This window comes from Notolepis coatsorum (assembly GCF_963971535.1).
Source record: "Notolepis coatsorum genome assembly, chromosome: 8".
Classification (NCBI taxonomy): domain Eukaryota; kingdom Metazoa; phylum Chordata; class Actinopteri; order Aulopiformes; family Paralepididae; genus Notolepis; species Notolepis coatsorum.
In genome coordinates this window covers 151,004,696-151,020,174 of record NC_140172.1, presented here as the reverse complement: position 1 = coordinate 151,020,174, position 15,479 = coordinate 151,004,696, and the positions used below count along the sequence as shown (strand labels likewise).

General features: G+C 48.7%; 1 protein-coding gene across 1 annotated transcript in view; it reads right to left on the bottom strand.

Annotated features, from left to right (window-relative positions):
• igsf9bb (immunoglobulin superfamily, member 9Bb) overlaps positions 1–15,479 on the bottom strand; it is a gene marked incomplete at both ends in the record, with an annotated part of 506,998 nt that overhangs the window by 95,781 nt on the left and 395,738 nt on the right. The window contains 2 exon segments of the mRNA XM_084319954.1: positions 12,130–12,270; positions 13,665–13,807. Coding sequence (XP_084176080.1) covers positions 12,130–12,270; positions 13,665–13,807 — 284 coding nt within the window.

Genomic DNA, 15,479 nt, shown 5'->3' with positions numbered 1-15,479 from the left:
AGAGGAGAGAACTTAGGAGGGTCCTGCTCAGAGAGAGAGAGGAGAACTTAGGAGGGTCCTGCTCAGAGAGAGAGAGAGAACTTAGGAGGGTCCTGCTCAGAGAGAGAGAGAGAGAACTTAGGAGGGTCCTGCTCAGAGAGAGAGGAGAGAACTTAGGAGGGTCCTGCTCAGAGAGAGAGAGGAGAACTTAGGAGGGTCCTGCTCAGAGAGAGAGAGAGAGAACTTAGGAGGGTCCTGCTCAGAGAGAGAGAGGAGAACTTAGGAGGGTCCTGCTCAGAGAGAGAGAGGAGAACTTAGGAGGGTCCTGCTCAGAGAGAGAGAGAGAACTTAGGAGGGTCCTGCTCAGAGAGAGAGAGAGAACTTAGGAGGGTCCTGCTCAGAGAGAGAGAGGAGAACTTAGGAGGGTCCTGCTCAGAGAGAGAGAGAGAACTTAGGAGGGTCCTGCTCAGAGAGAGAGAGAGAACTTAGGAGGGTCCTGCTCAGAGAGAGAGAGAGGAGAACTTAGGAGGGTCCTGCTCAGAGAGAGAGAGAGAGAACTTAGGAGGGTCCTGCTCAGAGAGAGAGAGGAGAACTTAGGAGGGTCCTGCTCAGAGAGAGAGAGGAGAACTTAGGAGGGTCCTGCTCAGAGAGAGAGAGAACTTAGGAGGGTCCTGCTCAGAGAGAGAGAGAGAACTTAGGAGGGTCCTGCTCAGAGAGAGAGGAGAACTTAGGAGGGTCCTGCTCAGAGAGAGGAGAACTTAGGAGGGTCCTGCTCAGAGAGAGAGAGAACTTAGGAGGGTCCTGCTCAGAGAGAGAGAGGAGAACTTAGGAGGGTCCTGCTCAGAGAGAGAGAGGAGAGAACTTAGGAGGGTCCTGCTCAGAGAGAGAGAGAGAACTTAGGAGGGTCCTGCTCAGAGAGAGAGGAGAGAACTTAGGAGGGTCCTGCTCAGAGAGAGAGAGGAGAGAACTTAGGAGGGTCCTGCTCAGAGAGAGAGAGAGAACTTAGGAGGGTCCTGCTCAGAGAGAGAGAGGAGAACTTAGGAGGGTCCTGCTCAGAGAGAGAGAGGAGAACTTAGGAGGGTCCTGCTCAGAGAGAGAGAGGAGAACTTAGGAGGGTCCTGCCAGAGAGAGAGAGGAGAACTTAGGAGGGTCCTGCTCAGAGAGAGAGAGAGAACTTAGGAGGGTCCTGCTCAGAGAGAGAGAGGAGAACTTAGGAGGGTCCTGCTCAGAGAGAGAGAGGAGAACTTAGGAGGGTCCTGCTCAGAGAGAGATGAGAACTTAGGAGGGTCCTGCTCAGAGAGAGAGAGGAGAGAACTTAGGAGGGTCCTGCTCAGAGAGAGAGAGAACTTAGGAGGGTCCTGCTCAGAGAGAGAGAGGAGAACTTAGGAGGGTCCTGCTCAGAGAGAGGAGAGAACTTAGGAGGGTCCTGCTCAGAGAGAGAGGAGAGAACTTAGGAGGGTCCTGCTCAGAGAGAGAGAGAACTTAGGAGGGTCCTGCTCAGAGAGAGAGAGGAGAACTTAGGAGGGTCCTGCTCAGAGAGAGAGAGGAGAACTTAGGAGGGTCCTGCTCAGAGAGAGAGAGAGAACTTAGGAGGGTCCTGCTCAGAGAGAGAGAGAGAACTTAGGAGGGTCCTGCTCAGAGAGAGAGGAGAGAACTTAGGAGGGTCCTGCTCAGAGAGAGAGAGGAGAGAACTTAGGAGGGTCCTGCTCAGAGAGAGAGAGGAGAACTTAGGAGGGTCCTGCTCAGAGAGAGAGAGGAGAGAACTTAGGAGGGTCCTGCTCAGAGAGAGAGAGGAGAACTTAGGAGGGTCCTGCTCAGAGAGAGAGAGGAGAACTTAGGAGGGTCCTGCTCAGAGAGAGAGAGGAGAACTTAGGAGGGTCCTGCTCAGAGAGAGAGAGGAGAACTTAGGAGGGTCCTGCTCAGAGAGAGAGAGAGAACTTAGGAGGGTCCTGCTCAGAGAGAGAGAGAACTTAGGAGGGTCCTGCTCAGAGAGAGAGAGAGAACTTAGGAGGGTCCTGCTCAGAGAGAGAGAGGAGAGAACTTAGGAGGGTCCTGCTCAGAGAGAGAGAGGAGAACTTAGGAGGGTCCTGCTCAGAGAGAGAGAGGAGAACTTAGGAGGGTCCTGCTCAGAGAGAGAGAGAGGAGAACTTAGGAGGGTCCTGCTCAGAGAGAGAGAGAGAGAGAACTTAGGAGGGTCCTGCTCAGAGAGAGAGAGAGGAGAGAACTTAGGAGGGTCCTGCTCAGAGAGAGAGGAGAACTTAGGAGGGTCCTGCTCAGAGAGAGAGAGGAGAACTTAGGAGGGTCCTGCTCAGAGAGAGAGAGGAGAACTTAGGAGGGTCCTGCTCAGAGAGAGAGAGAGAACTTAGGAGGGTCCTGCTCAGAGAGAGAGGAGAACTTAGGAGGGTCCTGCTCAGAGAGAGAGAGAACTTAGGAGGGTCCTGCTCAGAGAGAGAGAGGAGAACTTAGGAGGGTCCTGCTCAGAGAGAGAGGAGAGAACTTAGGAGGGTCCTGCTCAGAGAGAGAGAGGAGAACTTAGGAGGGTCCTGCTCAGAGAGAGAGAGAGAACTTAGGAGGGTCCTGCCCAGAGAGAGAGGAGAGAACTTAGGAGGGTCCTGCTCAGAGAGAGAGAGAGAGAGAACTTAGGAGGGTCCTGCCCAGAGAAGAGAGAGAGAGAGAACTTAGGAGGGTCCTGCCCAGAGAAGAGAGGAGAGAACTTAGGAGGGTCCTGCTCAGAGAGAGAGGAGAACTTAGTCGTCCTTTGAAACTGTCTGGAACAGTGTGCTGGTACAAAAATACATGGCAGATAGTATAATATATTTGCCTGTAGCTGCCAGGAGTTCCTCAAAGGACCACTGTGATTCAGCCTGATGGATGAGATGGATTCTAGCGTGTTCTTGTGATCTCCCAAAGCCAGCCAGCTGCCATGCAAGGTCCCCCGCCCCCCCACCCCACCCCACCCCCCCACCCAATATCACCAAGACCAACCCGAAGATTATAATTATTAAATATAATCAAATTAGGGCTGTCAGTTTATCGCGTTAATCCGATTAATAAATTACACAGCAAATGATCGCGTTATGAAAATTAACTCATTTTTTTATATAATTATTTATTATAATAATAATTAAAAAAATTATATTTTACATATTTTTTTGGTATATTTTTTATCTCATTCATTCCATAAGAACGTAGAATAAACATTTACAGATTTTTTTTTTAAATGGTCAATTTGCATGTTCTTCTGTTCTTCTATCTGATTCTAGGGACATCGATGGATCTCAGGGAATGTATTCCCAGTGTCAGAAATACTGTGTCTGTTACTAGGCTTGAGTAAATTGTAATGAACCAAATGAGAATATCAATACAATTTTTTTTTATCTTTGACTGTGAATAACACTATGTGTAACTGAGGGGTACAATTCCCTGACTGTATTACTAGATATGATACTTACTACCACTACCTTTGTACTTAATATTCGGCCACCCAGTACTCGGCATAAATATATTATGATGAACACTGTCACATAGATGAAACGGATCCAACACAAATGTACGAATTAGAAATAGGTCTTTATTTCTACACAGCGATGGTGTGTAGAGCAAGCACTTAATCAAATCAATCACATTTATGAATGGGAATTAGTATGCACTTTTATGGCAAGAGTATTCGTCGGTATATCAATAGAGAATGTCCAATCTCTGGTGGCGCAGGCGGTAAATATACGACCTGGAATAGTTAAGGAATAACAGCAATGATACTTTAATGATTATAAGACTGGATACACTAAGGGGGGTAATCCGGTCGCTTGTAAGACAACAGGAGTAGGAGGGGGGGGGGGGGTAGAGTCTGGCTGCCTCGTCCGGCCAAGGGTATCCTGGGTGAACCCACAGTTGTGCAGCTCGGTGCGCCAGCGATCCTTGGACCACAGATGAAAGCAGTTGGACTCTCCGTGAGCCGGCTCTCTCCGGTCCACGGGGGAGAGACGTGAAGCGACCTCGTCTTGCAGAGCGTCTCCTCACCTTGCGTCCTCTCCAGGGGGGGGGGTTCCAACACACGGCAGTGTCGGGGGTCTTTATCCGTGGAATAATCACTGTACACAAAGCATAATCCGTGCCTGGGAAGGCGGGCTGTCGTCGGTAGAATAATCCGGTATACAGGTCCACTCGCTCGTCGGCTCTGGGGCTCCTCGGATGCAGTCTCACATGGGGTCGACCATCCTGGATAAGCAGCCAGTTCTCTGCCCGAAACGATGGGGTACTGACCACGGTAGTATTCTCACCGTACGAAGCACTATATATTAACAGACTATTATTAGCTTAATAGACTACGTCCAACTCGACGATATAGTGCCAAATATGACTATTCAAATATTAATATACACGATGTCTCAATACCGATGGTAGGCCGAACTTGGCCTTACTCCCACACGTGGCGTCGCGGGGAGGCTTTACGTCTGTCACTCTATTGGAGGGTAAGAAACTGGACTGAAAAGGAAGTCCTACTTTAGTAGCGCAGTATATATACGCACTATGAACAAATAGTACCGTTAGTGGTGCGGTAGCCAGATTCCTATGCGGAACTAGGACTTGTTCGTACATGTTGAGCGGTACGTTTGAACTGGGTCTGGGGGGTATGGCAGCCTGGCACCAAGGTCTCGACCAATAGTAGAATGGAGACTATTATGGGATGTTCAGTAGGCTAGAATGGATATTCAATGCATATTGTACAAGGAATATACAAGGGATATCAGGGAATATTAGAGAATATACAAATACAATTAAATATATATATATAAATAAATATATATATTCGGTTTAATCTGGCCCTTCACAACAGCCACCCCCTGATTGGTCCCAGACCTAATCAGTTAAGCAGAGACAGATTAATCGCGTTGTCTATTTACACATAAGGGTTTGCTGTAGGGGTCAGTCAACTTCACAAAGTCATAGGGTTATAGGGTCATGGTCATCATCGATTGTGTCTGGGAGTCGGGGCAGTTCTATGAGCCTCGCCACGGGACGGGTGTAAGTGCGACCCTGGACAAGCACTTCAGCTGCTCGGACCTTGCCGTCGGCACCGGTGATCACTTTGCTTATGCGGCCGGCCGGCCACATAGCTCTGGGCAGTGATTGATCAATAATCATGACGACTGTTCCTTCTGTCAAATTGTCTCTCTCTTTTACCCACTTCTGGCGGGTCTGTAGAGACGGTAGGTAGTGCAGTAGGAATGTCCTTTGTTGTGCACTCTCTATGGTAGTGCAATCATCTATGTTGGGGTCTGCGGAGATAACAGTGCTCAATCCACAGAACACAGGCTTCTTATTCTCAGCCTCCTCCTGACTGGCTTCCCTCGGGATAGGCGTGGGCCACTCTCCTTCCGGGAGCTTTAGGAATGCTGGGCCGTCACTGTAGACATTGCGACGGGTGAGGTCATCTAGGGGCATTCCCCGGGTGATGACGTCAGCTGGGTTCTGTTTTGTATCAACGTAGCGCCACTCTGTTTCTCCGGTTAACTCTTCGGTTAAGTCTTGAATCTCGGTGACTCTGACTCCCACGAAGACTTTGTACTTGCATGAGTCCGATTTGATCCAGGCGAGTACTGTCGTGGAATCTGACCACAGAATTGTTCTAGACACCGGTATGGTGAGCTCACGTTGGATGAGCGTGGCTAGGTGCGCTCCGGCTAGGGCTGCGCAGAGCTCTAGGCGTGGGATAGATTGTTGCTTGCGTGGGGCTATTCTCGAGCGGGCGAGGACAAATGCTGTGTAGATCTCTCCCCCCTCTTCTTGGGCCCGCAAGTAGGCTACTGATCCGTATGCGACCTCTGAGGCGTCACTGAAGACGTGTAAGTCCATTTTACATGTCTCTGGCCTCACCGTGGGTGGGAAGTAGCTTCGGCGCATATTAACGCCGGGGAGTGAGTGGAGCTCCATCTCCCACTCTCTCCAGGTGGATGCAAGGTGCGGGAATGGGGTCGTCCCAGCCCTGGTCCTTGTCCCACAATGCTCGTACAATCATTTTTGCCCTGGTGGTGTACGGTAGAATACATCCTAGCAGGTCATATTGTCGGGCGAGGTGTACACACTCCGTCTGGTGGTCGGCGCCGCCGCCGGCCTTCCCTGCTCCGTAGTCAGGGGCTTGTGTCTGTAGTGAAGCGAATCTGTTTTGAATCGCCACACCAATCCCAGGGTCATCTCCTGGGCTTCTCCCGGGATTGTAGCCATCCAGGTCTCGCTGCTGGCTGCCTTGTCCTCGGAGGAGAGGCTGCGCAGTACTTGCGGATCGCTGCTGGCCCACTGCCTGAGATCAAAGCCGCCTTTGATCAATGAGGCGCAGAGTTTAATCAGGAGAGCCTCGGCTTCTTCCTGGGTTGAAATGCTCGATATTGGCTTTTTTACCGATACCGATATTCCGATATTGTCCAACTCTTAATTTCGATAACGATACCGATACCGATATCAACCGATACCGATATATGCAGGGTTTCCCCCAAAAAAAACTGAATAATTTCAGGTAACTAATAATTTCACTGGATGCATTCAAAAGGCTTTCTAAATGTAAGCATTATCTGTGCAAAATATGATAATTAAAAAAGTAAAAATTAACATTACATATCTCTTGTTGTTGAATTAAACCAACATGCATACTTTTGACAATAAATAAAATAAGAATTGGTTCTTACTTGCTTGCCTGGGTAAATAAAGGTTAAATAAATGTAAAAAAAAAAAAAAAAAAAAAAAAAATTGTTATTGTTTCCGATATCACATTTTACTGCCGATATCGGCCGATAATATCAGACATCCCTAGTTGAAAGGCTTTGTAGACAGTTGTCTACGTAGAAGCTGTTCTTTACGCTGTGTCGGACCTCTTCGTCCGCTGCTGGGTCCTCTGCTACATGTTTCTGTAGTGCAAATGTAGCACAGCAGGGGCTGCACGTCGTTCCGAAGGGGAGGACTTCCCATTGGTAGATGGCTGGGTGCTCATCTCCTGGCTTCTCTCTCCATAGGAACCGTAACAGGGGCTTGTCCTCCTCTACTAATCTCACCTGCAGGAACATTCCTTTAATGTCCCCGCTGATGGCCACCTTTTCCTGGCGGAAGCGGAGTAGAACGCCGAGTAGGGAGGGGCCGAGTGTGGGACCGGGCAGTAACTCTTTATTCAGATTTTGGGATCCGATCTGGTAGCTGCAGTTAAATACTATGCGGTCTTTACCGTTGTGATGGACCTTGTGGTGAGGCACGTACCACGATTCAGTGGTCTGGTCAGCCTCTTTAATGTCCATCTTTGTGACGTGTCCCGCTGTGATGAGCTTCTCAATCTCGGCGCGGTATACACTCTCTTGGGCGGGGTTCTTGGCTAAGCGCCGCTCCGTGTTCAGCAGGTACCGTTCTGTGGCGTCTGTCTTGGCGTGGAAAGTAGGCATTCCTTCTCGCCGCAGGAGTGGCGTGGCGTATCTCAACACGCCGTTGACCGGGACTCTCTTGGTCCCTGTCTCGAGGAGGTGAATGGCGTAAATGTCATCTTTAGAGCGAATGTCTTTCTTTCCGTTCTTAAAGGGCATTTGTTCCAAGGTCCATAACCGCTCTACGTGTTGCAGGAGTGCGGTTTCTCCCTCTGTGACACGGGAGTGGAGACATCTAGTGGCTGTACTTCGGTTGAGAGATTTGGCGAGCGGGCCTTGGAGAGTCCATCCCAAACGGGTCTCGACTGCTGCAGGACAGCCTCGGGGTCCGGTATGAACCCGGTCTATCGGGACAATGAGGTCTGCATGGTCGGAGCCTATCAACAGGGTCGGCATAGCATTGTCTATGAGCGGGATCGGTAACTTGCGTAGATGTGCATATTTCTCCATCAGCTTGGCGACGGGGTATGTGTACCGCGACAGTCCTATTTCTTGGCTGGTGAAAGCGTCTGTAATCTGGTACCGTCGCTCAGGCTGGCCGCTTGCTGCGATAGAGAATGAGACATTCTCGCCCTTTATCGTCTTCAAATCTCGTCTTATTGTCCGAATTGTCATTTGGGTTTCGCTTCCCCGCAGCCCTAGCTGGGCCGCAGCGGAGGCGAGCAGAAGGGTCTTCTCTGACCCGTCATCGAGGACGGCGTAAGTGTCCAGGACTTTATTCTGGTAGCTTAGTGTCACACGCACTACTTTTAGGAGTACTCGGGCTCCACTGCTGCTGGTGGGATCGATGTACATGACGCTCGCTTTGCTGCTGGATGGTGCGGGTGAAGGGCGCCGTCTGTTACTGTCGTGAAGTATGTCCAGATGGGCTCCATCGCACTTGGTGCACCTTTTCTTTAAGCGGCATTCGGCTGCCATGTGTGAGCGCGCACAGCGAAAACAGCGCTTGTTGGACTTTATCCATTGACTTGCTTCCTCCGCGTTCAGCTTGGGGAAGGAGTCACATTGCGCTAGCCAGTGTTCTTTCTCACAGTAGGGGCACACTATCTTCCACTTCTCCGTTCTGGAGGGGGTACTGTGGCTCCTGCTGCTCGGTACTGACTCCGATTGGTGCATCACAGTCACCGATCTTCTTCCATCATTTAGTCGTCTGGTTCCTTCTCTGGAGCCAGGGGTGCTCCGTCCGAATGTATCTAGCCGTAGGCTGCTGACTTCTCTCGCCAGGAAGTCTGCTAGATCGAGGAGGTTCGGTTCGGGGCCATTCGGGTCTCGGTGGTCTCTCTGCCGCCTAAAACGCTCCTGTCGAGCGGGCGGCAGCTTCTCCAAGATCCTTTCCACATTTGAGTTGGCGTAAAGTTCATGCCTCCCCTTCTCTCTCTGCGCTCCCAACATCCCTACCAGGGACTGCACTCTGATGGACAGGTCGTCCAGTGCTCGATTGTCTATTGCTGGGGGTAAGCGGTCGATGTGTCGGATCTCCTGGATCACGTAATCCCATATGCGCCCATACCTCTGGTCCAATGCTACCAGCGCTGCTGTGTATGGGGTGGTGGAAGTCGCGTAGGCGAGCGCTATATTATGTGCGCGGGGTACCTTTAAGTGCTTCAGTAGGATGGCGTATTTATGGCGTTCATCCAATACATCCACCAACATGGTCTCCAGACACATGCGGAGTTCTGTATACTGGGCCCGGTTCTCTTGGGTGAAGTCGGGTACCATAGGCGGGCCAATGTATGACGCTGACTGTGGATACATCGGCGAGCGTTGGGGGAGAGGCCTCCTAGGCGAGTCTCCTCCCGCTCCTTGGTATGGGCTGGTACCGGCAGTGTACCATGGCCCGCTTGTCCAGGTGCTGTTCCTCGGTGCGGGTCGTGCGTCGTGCTCACCCGGGTATAGAGTCGGGGGTCTGTAGCGCAGCTCCGCGGGAGTATAGCCTGGGCTGTACCGGACCTCCTGGTCCGGTAGAGTACTGTGCTGTCGTCGGGCGTGGTTCTCCTCCTCTTCCTCTTCGTCTTCAGTTAGGTCATCCAGTGCTTGTAGTCTCTGGTTTAGCCTCTCCACAGGATATGCTGCTCCTTCCCGGTTGCTAGGTCTCGCTTGGACCGGTGGGGGGAGGTGGTCTGTGGGGGTTATAGACCTCGTCTGTTGGTCAAGTTCAGGGTTGTTTACTCGGCTAGGGGATGCCGCCCTGGAGGTGTGTCTAGACGAGTTCCTGGAGCCTCTGGCGGAGGGAGAGGGTGTTGTCCATCTGATCAGCTGTTCTATTAGTTGCGCTTGCTGTCTGTCGCGCTCTGCGTCCCGTAGAGCACCAGCAGCTGCTCGCTGGCTGTCTGCTCGGTCTCGGGCCACATTCTCTTCCCTCTGAATGCGTCTTATTTCTAGACGTATATGCTCTTCTTCGCTCCGCTGCTGGATCTGCAGTCGGTCGCGTTCAGCAGCGGCGTTCAGGCTGATGAGGAAGGCCTGCTGTAGGGTCCTCTCTGCCTCGCTGGGAGAAGGCGGTTGTATAGGGGAGCCTTCCCTCGGGGTACTCCTTGCGGAGCCTTGGAGCTCTATCTCCACGGTGCTCTCCCCGTCTTCTTCCGTGCCGAGTTCTCTCTCGGTAGCGTTGTATTCCTCCCGGGACTCATCGGGGACTACTTCTTCAGTACTGGCGGGGTGTGAAGTCATGTCTGGTTCCCACTGGTCCCCACCGTGAACTTGGTCAGTTACATTAGAACCCGTAGGGGCCTCTATGGTCGGGGTAGTCTGGGCGTTGGGGTTAGACATACTTTTACTTTCTAGTTTTACCGCGTTTACTGTTAGTAGAAGACTAGGTTGTTGACTGACAGCGTAAGCCTCTAAGTACTGAGGGAGCCGTCGTTCGCGCTGCGGGCGTTGGTTAGGAGGATCGTTTCGTGGAGTGTTCATCATAGGCCATTTCAATATTAATAACACTATATTAATATTACACTAATTACCATCCGGCTCGAAGGACCAATTGTAACTGAGGGGTACAATTCCCTGACTGTATTACTAGATATGATACTTACTACCACTACCTTTGTACTTAATATTCGGCCACCCAGTACTCGGCATAAATATATTATGATGAACACTGTCACGTAGATGAAACGGATCCAACACAAATGTACGAATTAGAAATAGGTCTTTATTTCTACACAGCGATGGTGTGTAGAGCAAGCACTTAATCAAATCAATCACATTTATGAATGGGAATTAGTATGCACTTTTATGGCAAGAGTATTCGTCGGTATATCAATAGAGAATGTCCAATCTCTGGTGGCGCAGGCGGTAAATATACGACCTGGAATAGTTAAGGAATAACAGCAATGATACTTTAATGATTATAAGACTGGATACACTAAGGGGGGTAATCCGGTCGCTTGTAAGACAAGAGGAGTAGGAGGGGGGGGGGGGGTAGAGTCTGGCTGCCTCGTCCGGCCAAGGGTATCCTGGGTGAACCCACAGTTGTGCAGCTCGGTGCGCCAGCGATCCTTGGACCACAGATGAAAGCAGTTGGACTCTCCGTGAGCCGGCTCTCTCCGGTCCACGGGGGAGAGACGTGAAGCGACCTCGTCTTGCAGAGCATCTCCTCACCTTGCGTCCTCTCCAGGGGGGGGGGTTCCAACACACGGCAGTGTCGGGGGTCTTTATCCGTGGAATAATCACTGTACACAAAGCATAATCCGTGCCTGGGAAGGCGGGCTGTCGTTGGTAGAATAATCCGGTATACAGGTCCACTCGCTCGTCGGCTCTGGGGCTCCTCGGATGCAGTCTCACATGGGGTCGACCATCCTGGATAAGCAGCCAGTTCTCTGCCCGAAACGATGGGGTACTGACCACGGTAGTATTCTCACCGTACGAAGCACTATATATTAACAGACTATTATTAGCTTAATAGACTACGTCCAACTCGACGATATAGTGCCAAATATGACTATTCAAATATTAATATACACGATGTCTCAATACCGATGGTAGGCCGAACTTGGCCTTACTCCCACACGTGGCGTCGCGGGGAGGCTTTACGTCTGTCACTCTATTGGAGGGTAAGAAACTGGACTGAAAAGGAAGTCCTACTTTAGTAGCGCAGTATATATACGCACTATGAACAAATAGTACCGTTAGTGGTGCGGTAGCCAGATTCCTACGCGGAACTAGGACTTGTTCGTACATGTTGAGCGGTACGTTTGAACTGGGTCTGGGGGGTATGGCAGCCTGGCACCAAGGTCTCGACCAATAGTAGAATGGAGACTATTATGGGATGTTCAGTAGGCTAGAATGGATATTCAATGCATATTGTACAAGGAATATACAAGGGATATCAGGGAATATTAGAGAATATACAAATACAATTAAATATATATATATAAATAAATATATATATTCGGTTTAATCTGGCCCTTCACAACACTATGCTCAAATTGACCAGACCTGAAAAATCTAAGCAAATGAATAAATGGAAGATGATTAAACAGAAGGTTTTGTATGTAGATACAGTACTGAATTCTGCCATCCGGACACATGCAATTTGAAATATGATTATAGAATATAGAATATCAGGCCTAAAATGGTTATGCGATTAAAATGCGATTAATTAGATTAATTCATTACAAATCCTGTAATTAATTAGATACATTTTTTTAATCGCCTGACAGCACTAAATCAAATCAATCACATTAAATATAAATAAAAGAAGAAAGAAATACTAAATAGGTGTTTTTTTTTATTTATCAGAACCTACCTTTAGCACCAGGGGGGCAGGGGCGGACCAGCCCATGGAGCCCAGGGCGTTGTAAGGCATGCAGGTGTAGGTCCCCAGAGAGTCTTCCGTCACCTCCGTCACACGGATGCCCCCATCCTCCATCTGGCTCCACCCAGGGTACTGTGGGAGATGGTGATGGAGGGGGTTATGGGGCGGGTTATAGTCTACCAGAGAGATTTTTGTTTGTTTGTTTAAAGGGGAACTATTTTACTATTTCTTTCACTATTTGGGCACTTTTACACAATTCCTGTGAGTCTATGGAACACCTCTGTAATATATATATTTTTTTTATTCATTGTTTTGTATTTCTAATCAAGTCCTCAAAAACAGCATTTTTCTACCTGAAGATCTCGAGCTGTTTTGAGCCTGGGCTCCTAAACCACTGCGCAGCGGCGTCGTCGCCTGAACATTAACATGCAGCGGTGTCTTTATGACATCACATATAGGCACATTTTCAAATGACTCAGTTCAGTGAGGGTGAATATTGTGAGAGGAGAATTGGATGAATGCGCCAATATGAGAATTTTGAGACATAGATCATATTAATATAAGTTCACATAGCTAGGAAACAATGCTAAACACTCAAAAAGGCCATTTATAAGATAGTTCCCCTTTAACCTTTATTTACCCAGGGTAGGTTCGCTGAGTGGATGCTCTTTTTCAGGAACGCCCTGCTTCACATTCACACAGTTCCATTCACACCTGGGAGCTGCCCAGTACAACCACAGTCTGACACTGTTGGCCACTGAGCAACTCCACTGGAGCAGTTGGGGGGTTTAGTGCCTTGCTCAAGGGCACTTCAGCGGTCGATTTTTTCCTGCCGGTCCGGGGGATTGAACCGGCGACCTTAACCTTTAGGCCACCGCTGCCCCTAGATTAAAGCTAGAGTGTGCACTTCCTGTCTAACCCTAACCCACAGGTATCTTCAGATCATTCTTTAGTTTTTGTTTTGGAGGCTTAATTTGATAAGAATATAGGACATATATTTGTATATTATATTATATATATATATGATATGATACATTTATATATATATATATATATATATATATATATATATATATATATATATATATATATATATATATATATATATATATATATATATATATATATATATATATATATATATATATATATATATATATATATATATATATATATATGCTTCCTCCTCATTCAGTGGTCGCTGAAACCAAAGGTGTCATGTGACCACATATTGGACAGTGATAGGTTCAACCTATTAGTGACATCACACGTGCAACTCAAATCTCGGGGGAGGGACAGAGGGGGAATGTGAAAAAAGGGTGCTCTAGTGTTCTGCAAAATGCCTCCAAGAGGAGTTACGCATAAAAAACATGTCTTTTGAACGGAGGGGATGTTTACACACGTTTGGAGAACGTACCGGACCACGAGGACGTCTTCTTTGGTCATCCTAGTCGACGAGAGAGTAGTCCGCTCTCGGATGCTCTTGCAGAGAAGACATTTTTGACATATGGGTGAATAAAACTCACCTTTTCTATTCTGAGAGGGAGGCCATCTTTCTTCCACTTAACGAGGGTTACGGGCGGGTTGGCATCGGTGGGGCAGCGGATGAACCCTGGCAGACCAATGGCCACGTAGATAACAACGGGCATGTTTACTACACGGGCAGGGTCTGAGAGAGGGAGAGATAGGGAGAGAGAGAGAGAGAGAGAGGGGGGGGGGGAGACAGAGAGAGGAGGGGAGAGAGGGGGAATAGAGAGAGAGAGGAGGGGTAGAGATAGAGAAAGTGAGAGGGAAAAGAGAGAGGAGGGGGTAGAGGGAGAGAGAGAGGCGGTAGAGAGAGATAGAGAGTGAGAGAGGAGAGAGAAGGGAGGTGGTAGAGATAGAGCGAAGGGGGTAGCGAAAGAGAGGACGGGTAGAGAGAGAGAGAGAGAAGGGGTAGAGAGAGAGAGAGAGGAGGGTAGAGAGAGTGAGAGAGAGAGAGAGAGAGAGAGAGAGAGAGAGAGAGAGAAGGGGTAGAGAGAGAGAGAGAGAGAGAGAGAGGAGGGTAGAGAGAGAGAGAGAGGAGGGTAGAGAGAGTGAGAGAGAGTGAGAGAGAGAGAGAGAGGAGAGAGAGGAGAGAGAAGAGAGAGAGGGGGGGAGGAGAGAGAGGAGAGAGAGTGAGAGAGAGAGAGAGAGGGGGGAGGAGTAGGGTGTTAATAATAAGACATTTAGTCTTTATGGTAATAGGAGGCAGCGGGCTGCTTGGAGGTTATTATAGTGTAACAGTAAAGATAGGAGAGCGAATTAAGTGTTTATGGGGACTGGGCTTATCATGACATGATAAATATTATAATTTGGACAGCAGCAGGATGTGTGTGTGTGTGTGTGTGTGTGTGTGTGTGTGTGTGTGTGTGTGTGTGTGTGTGCCTGTGTGTGTACCTGTGTGTGTGTGTGTGTGTGTGTGTGTGTATACCTGTGTGTGTATGTGTGTGTGTGTGTGTAGGTAGGAATTGTAGTGATTTGGTAAATGCTAATTAACCCTTTCACTGCCACACGACAGAAGGTTAGCCCTTTACTATCACACAACCGACGGAGCTCATTAGCATCCACGGAGCTAATGATGCTAATGATGGAGCGTCGCCGCCGTCGGTTGTGTGATAGTAAAGGGCTAACCTTCTGTATTGTCACAGTGAAAGGGTTAACGTTTTTGAGAGATTTGCCTTTTTATGTGACACATTGTACTGTTTTATTATGTGTTTTTATTACATTTTTATGTTTTATGTTTTATCCTATGTTTGTGGACTTGTACAGCACTTTGGTCAACTTTGTTGTTTTAAATGTGCTATATAAATAAAGTGGATTGGATTGGATTGGATTAACCGGCTGTCGTGTGGCAGGCTGCAGTGAAAGGGTTAACTGCTAACGGGGTGGAGGAAAGATCTGGGGACAAAAGCATCAAGTTAAACACAGCGGGGAAATCTGGTAACTTGACCATAAACCACCCGCCAACACTGGACTTCAAATACAAACACACCAAGTCAAAGTCACAGTCATGTTTAGGCTTAAAGGAACACACAGACATTATGGGAAATTGCGCTTACCGTCTTCTCCAGAGTCAGACAAGAAGATACCAATTTATTCACAGTGTGTGTTCAGTAGAAAGCTGAAATCTGGCTATAGCTGATACATGAACGTTAGCTAATGTTACGCCAGTGTTGAAAAGCCTTGAGGTCACATTCAACAGGTGTCTGTGTCGTTTCGAGGGACCGTAACGTTAACTTGACAGCAATGTGGATATGCTTTATTTGAGCAGTTGCTACTGTAACATTACCTTAGTTGATTGTCGTTCTGACATAACTGCA